Genomic DNA, 7,153 nt, shown 5'->3' on the forward strand with positions numbered 1-7,153 from the left:
GCCAATGTATGGTGAATTGTGTTGATCTACACTGATTTTTTGTAATATCACCATAATTCGAGCAAATAACATTTTGAACTTTGAACTTTAAAAGTTTGTATAATGTTGTCACAAGTGAAGGAGGAAAATGAAACATAAGTCTGTTTAGCGCTAAATCGTACTGCGATTTTAATTTATACTTTTTTAATTTATTAACAAAGGAATGTCGACGAATGTCAGTCTTATAAAAGCAAGGGTCAATTATAAGTGGTTTCCTCGCGGAGCTTCGGCGTTTAGATGTGGTGAGCGAAATGAACATGATGATGAGGCGAAGAATGATGAACGATAGCGTTGAATCTGAAAAAAAGGAAAAACATTTCATATTAAATATACAACATGACCTATATACAATCCCTTCATAAGATTCCGTACCTAAAAAAGGAAAAGATAAAAGTAGTATAAGTAGGATCTTTTCGTCATTTGTCTATCTGTTTATATGTCTGTGAAATCTTTAACCTCGCAAGTAAACCAAACCTACAGGATACTCCCTGTCCCTGTATGATTCCTCTAGAATTGGTATAGAGACACTTTTTTAACGAGTGTATCTTTTCATTGTGTTGACTTAGATGTTTGTTTTTTCACTGTTTCAAGGGATAGTAGACCTCAGTATTTAATATTATTAAGATATGATATGAAACCCTGAAAATATATACTAAGGGGCTGTTTCACCAACCATTGATTAGTCTTAACTGACAGTTAAATGTGATGCCGTCTCTATTTGTTTTGTTCGAATAGACGGAGACGGAATTACATTTAACCGTCAGTTAAGACTAATCAATGGATGGTGAAACAGCCCCTTAATCTTTTATGATCATCTTACCCAGTGTGATCGTCCGCCTTGTACTCAACCTTCCGGAGGCGGCCGTCGGGTTCAACGAGTTCGTACCCGCCCTTCACGAGGTCCCCGTGACGATGCTCGTGCTGGGACTTCACGTCGCCCGTGTGGTGGTCGTGCACGGAATACGCGAACTTATACTCGGGGAAGGCCTGGGGAGTTTAAGTACTTTCATTATATTGAATCTTTTAATTGCGAGGACTTAGGACATTTTCATTTTAAACGTACCCTTTACTTTTTTTTCAGGATAAGGTAATTCTGGGTTCTTCTTACTTAGAATGACTAGCACTATTGATTTTGACCAAAAAAAGAGCCCAACTTTCATATAATTTTTATGTGTCCATTTTGTAGCGACTCTGTGTCACAAAAGTGACAAAAAAATGACACTTTTTTTCCTCCAAATCAATAGTGCTAATGATTCTAAGTAAGAAGAATCCAAAGTTTCCTAATTCTAAGAAAACAAGTAAAGAGTACAAATAAAAAAAAACAAATCAAAACCGGTACTCTCAGTAGCGTTTCATACAATAAGTAGGTAAGCCATTTTAGTGGCACCGGTTCTGATTGTACATTTTTATATTCCGTACTTATATAGGAGCCCTAAAACTAAGTAGGTATTTGAAATTCTTGATAACTAGCCGTTTCTAAGAAAATAAATAGTAACGAGGCGAGGGACACGACAGACTCATGACGAAACTTCGTCTTATAACTATAAGACTACCGTTTTTTATTTCTTGTGAAATACTCGGGCCTGTAAATTTAAAACATGAAACGTAACAGAATTGAGATAGACGGGAAAATAAATTTTGGTTCCTCGCTATGAGGAGGGTATAAAGGGTATGCTAGGACTTTAAAACATACTTCAAAATTAGTCATCTATTAGTCAAACCAAAGATACTTATATTCAGGCGTGAGTTCTTACTATTTCACTATACGATGGCTTGACAAAACAAACGTTTAGAGAGAAGTTGTGTCGTGACCCGTAGAAGTAATGTAAGGGTTTGGAATTTATTACATTGATCTTTCAAAACACTGTTATTGCATTCCTGCTGAAAGCAAATCACTGGTTAAACTGTTAATTGCTGCACTAGGGCAATTACTCACGCTGGAACGGTTACCAAGTCTGTTGAAATTGACAGGAAGCCAAAAGACTAATAGTGTAGTGGTCTTTTAGTCTGTTTATGTCTGACTAATCGATTTGTATAGTTAATTTGAATATTTCACCTCATTTGCACCTCCAGAAAATGCAGTCTAACTATCAATCATAATAATCAAATAGACCCGCTTGTATTTCTAAGATTTTTAATTGAGATTGAAAATAAATCTGTAATAATCAGTCATCTTGTAATTTACACAAACACTGCGACTTGCGATCACTTCGAAACTTAATAATATAATCACTTTATGTCTAAACTTTTGCTTCTATCTTGACACTTTACTAATACTCACGTAATGATCGTGATGAATTGGGATATGGGGCACATGGTGTTCATGATGCAGCAAAGGTACATGATGGTGGATTGGGACCGGGTGGTGGATAGGGATCGGGTGGTGGATCGGGATGGGGTGGTGGATAGCCACAGGGTGGTGGGGGCCGTTATGTTTCTGCAGCTCTTGATGAGACACCGCTGGGTGGTGGTGATGATGATGGTGGAATGGGAAGATGGCCTGACAGGCTGACATCAAGAGGCAAACTGTTAAGATCTGGGAAGGAAAAATCGATAAATAGAGCCATACATATTACTTTTCCTGATAAAATTTAACTTGCCTTTACCGTAACATAATGTTGATGTAGCCTTAAATAGTATTATGAAAAATCAATAGAACAGCAAAAAAGTCTTTCTTTTCAGTCTATTCGAACAAAACAAATAGAGACGGCATCACATTTAACCGTCAGTTAACACTAATCAATGGATGGTGGAACAGCCCTTTAATTTAATTTAGTTTTAAGGGGATTAACTCTTTCAAAATATCGCTTAATACACGTTAAGGGAGCATTTAACGATATTAGTCACTGTACACTATATTAAAACGCTAAACTTACTTTTAGCAACATCTCAACTAATATAGACACAGTAATGCTTTGTCAAATAGATTTGACACTATAATGCACACCATATGAACCGGTTCATTAGCTTATATAGTGGCTTTAATTGTGGGAATTATTGGAGCAAAAAACTATTGATCAATTTCCCAGGGTTTGCAAAGGCCCTATCGTAATATCTGCATTTTGTGTAGCGCATGGTTGCACACATGTTGAGAGGCAATTATACTTTTCTCCTTGTCCGAGCCGATTTACAAGTAGTAGCGCTTGACGTAACCAGCGCCTGAGTCACGGTTTTTAAGCTAAAAAAAAAAGAAAAAACCTCTCTCGTTTGACAGATGTTTTGACAAGTCATTACGTTTCAGTGCACGCGCCGGTCGCTGTAATTTCTCGTTTATAATGGAAAAATCACAATATTAAGTATAATTTCTTACATTTAATTGTGCTAATTCAATTCTAATTGGTTAAGTGTATAAAGTGACTTCAAGGACGGAGAAAAACAACAAAAATAGTTCAATAATCGCAATTGAGTGAAGGTTTGTTTTGATAAACAAACATTGTAAGGTATGTTACGAAAGATTGTATTATATTGCCTCAAAGATAATATCTATTAAACGCCTCGAGAACATCATAAAATCATAGGTATTTAACCTTTCTAATGTAACAAGTAAAATTAATTGAAGGAATTGAATACTTATGTCAATTTACGTCAACAGAAAAGGCAAGCCAAGGCACTTTCTTTTTTTTTATACCATAGGTAAGATAGAAAGGACGAAGGGTATTGTGAAGTTTCAACGTTTACGTTCCGTAAGTTGTATTCATGCCTTTAAAAAATGCTCCTTTTATTTATTTAATTTTATCTACGCAAAACCCAAATACATCTATGGCAAAAACGTTTTTTTTTTTTTTTTTTTTTTAAATCTTTCAATTCAAACATCGTAACGACATCGCGCATTAACGTATTTTTTCTCTCCATAAATTCGTGAGCATAAATAAAGTGAAAAAATGGGAAAAAGGAAGGATCCAGTGGATGAAAGAACACATCAGGAAGAAAATAAGAAGATTAGAGAAGAGCTGGAGCGAGCTTCAAGACACTTCCACTTCATCATCGCTGCAGGCTTCCACGACGGCGCAGGAGCAGGCGCCGCCGCCCCTGATTGCAATCTGAGCATGCACTGGCTCAGACAGACGAGGATTTGGATATAGGTAATGTGTACTTACTAAAACGATGTATAGTATATTTTAAGTACTTACCTACTTCAAACGCCGGGGATATTTAAAGGAGCTTCAAAAGATCAATTGAGTAATCAATTTCAGCGCTAATCACACAGTGGATAGACAAAAGTACTCTAAAAATCAAAACTGTCCCTTTGGTCAAAACATTAAGCATTTTTTTTCACAAAAATGGATAAAAGTTGTCATCTAAAATTTTACATGAGTATGAGGTCAATTCAAAATCAACAACTGGTTGTTACATATTCTTTAGCGCTATCACTCAGCGGATAGACTCTATGGTATTGGTACAAGCATGTGCTATCACTAGCGGATAGACATTATAACAATACTACATGTATGTGTGTGTTATCATTCAATAGATAAACCAATAGCTTTCTTTGGTTGTAAAATAATCTATTACCAGTTCATGATCATGATCTAACTTCTGCCTTCATCAACAGTTCCTGAAGATGATGAACTGCCAGAAGAGTTCCTCTTGGCTTTGGGGAATGAGGGCCAAGAAAAAACAGAGATTGGAGAGGCCATTAGGCCAGAACTGGCCACTCGCTGGACAAAAATAATGGGCAGCGGGCTGCAAAAGCGTCACTTTACCATTAGAGAATTTTCTCAAATACTGGGGTTACTCAACTCAGTTTGTCCAGCCGTACCATATGGTTGGGTATATACCAAATTACTTGAAAGGGAAAAATATAGTCCATTAAAAATAGTGACAATTACGACGCAATAATGACCTTACCTCATGATATGCACTCAGAGCTAGATTGGTGGTGTAAGAATATCGATAAATATAACCCTATTAAAAGAACACAATTTGCAATAGAAATACACACAGATGCATCATTGACAGGTTGGGGCGCTGTGTGTGGAGATGAAAAAGCATCGGGTTCCTGGTCAATTGAGGAAAAGAACACCATATTAATTTCTTAGAATTGAAAGCTGCATATTTAGGACTCAATGTTTTTCTAAAATTTTACTAATTTGAAGCTGTTGTTAAGAAATTGATAACACGACAGCATAGCTTATATTTAATAAAATGGGAGGTATCCAATTTCCACACCTCAATAGCATAACAAGAAATTTTGGCAATGGTGTGAAGAGAGAAATATTTGGGTATTTGTATCTTACATAAAATACTAAAGATAATTTCTATGCAGATAGAGAATCTAAGAAAATCAACATTGAATGGGAGTTGAGTCACCAAGCTTATACAAAAATTGTAAAGGAATTCGGCACTCCAGACATAGATTTATTTGCTTCTAGAATCAATAGAAAATGTTTGAAAATTTGTATCCTGGAAATGTGACCCAGAAGCCTTTGCTGTTGACGCATTTACACTTAACTGGACAAATATGTTTTTTTATGCTTTCCCCGCCATTTTCTCTGGTTACTAAAATGCGTACATAAAAATTAGGACTGATAAAGCCACCGGAATATTAGTATTCCTTACTGGAAATCACAACCGTGGTTCCCGATAGTCAAGTCTCTTTTAGTTGGTGATCTCATCATATTTGAAACCTAACGAATATTTATTGTCTTCCCCATACAGAGAAAAGTCACCCACTTTGCCGCCAGCTTTCCCTGGCTGCAGGGCTGCTATCAGCGAAGCTTACATAAGGCGAGGGACACCATCATCAGTGCTTGGTGTGATGTTAAATTCACTCGCAAGCAGTACAATGAAGCAATATGAATCTTCGTTGAAACTTTGGTGGACCTTTTGCCAGAAATCATAATGTAGACCCTTATCAGGGATCAATCCATACATTTTAAATTCCTTAATGATTGTTTTGAGAAGGGAGCTTCTTATGGTTTCACTGAACTCCGGCAAGATCAGCCCTTAGCTTTTACTAATAAGTCCTAAAGTTGGAACAGATGACAGACTGAAAAGATTCCTGAAAGGTGTTTTTTCGTTCAAAAACCACCTACTCCTAAATATAATTTTACTTTGGGATCCCGGAATAGTGTTAAACTACTTAGCCCTTTTTTCTATGACTACTATTTACTTTAGAAAAATCTTACCAAAAAAAATAGTGACCCTGCTGGCACTAGCCACTGGCCAAAGGGTACAGACCTTGTCGTTAATTAAATTTAAATAACATATCATTCTCTGAAAAATATGGCAAAAATTCACATTACAGATACAATAAAGACCTCTAGGCGAGGTAGCCTGCAACGGTTCTTGAGCTTAATACTTATGAACATAAGGTTCATATTTGTCCAGTTAACACCTTAAAATCTTACATTCAAAATGACAGAACTGTTAAGAAAAGATAATAGTAAACTAAATCCTAACATATAAGAAACCACACCATCCTGCCTCCTCTCAAACAATTAGTCGGTGGATTAAAAAGACCCTTGAAGAATCGGGGATTGATGTAAAAGTATTCTCAGCGCACAGCACCTCGTCACGCCTCTACATCGGCTGCGCTCAGAGCAGGAGTTAGTATAGAACAAATTTATAAGACTGCTGGAATGGTCAGCAAATTCGGCAACATTTGCCCGACATTACAAATAGGCCTATCAAGAACAACACATCTGATTTCTGTGATTCCATATATGCCTTAGCATAGTCATATAATATATATTAATTATAAATAATTATGGCTACCTAATACGTACTGCGTTGATTAGTACTTTAAATTGTTTATCCAAGAAGAATATTTTACTTTTGTTTCCTTTAAATATTCTTAATCGTTGTTCATAAAGAGATAAATGAGTATTTTTTTTTTTTTACTTACATTGAATATTATTCACACCCTAGCTTTAAACAGCTACTTGTAAACGTCTCGGACAGGAGAAAAGTATAATTATATTGATTAAACGAAACTTACCTGAAGTGAAGTTCTATCATAATTATACGAAGCTCCTTGTCCGAGACGACACTCCAATCCCTCCCATTAATACTTAAGCATTATCCAAATATAGGGTTGTTCATTACCTTTAAACGTAATGAACTTGTCAAACATCTGTCAAACGAGAGAGGTTTTTTTTCTTTTTTTTTAGCT

At 36.0% G+C, this 7,153-nt stretch overlaps 1 protein-coding gene across 1 annotated transcript; it reads right to left on the reverse strand.

The window, feature by feature from the left end:
* Positions 1-250: 250 nt before the first annotated feature.
* On the reverse strand, positions 251-3,113 carry LOC141433469 (uncharacterized). Its single transcript, XM_074095521.1, has 4 exons — positions 2,916-3,113; positions 2,321-2,575; positions 860-1,026; positions 251-336 (listed from the first exon to the last, which is right to left on the reverse strand). Exons 1-4 carry the CDS (start codon positions 2,925-2,927, stop codon positions 273-275), a joined length of 498 nt encoding a protein of 165 aa, XP_073951622.1. The 5' UTR covers positions 2,928-3,113; the 3' UTR covers positions 251-272.
* Positions 3,114-7,153: the final 4,040 nt, after the last annotated feature.

The sequence above is a fragment of the Choristoneura fumiferana genome, chromosome 12 (assembly GCF_025370935.1).
Source record: "Choristoneura fumiferana chromosome 12, NRCan_CFum_1, whole genome shotgun sequence".
Taxonomy (NCBI): domain Eukaryota; kingdom Metazoa; phylum Arthropoda; class Insecta; order Lepidoptera; family Tortricidae; genus Choristoneura; species Choristoneura fumiferana.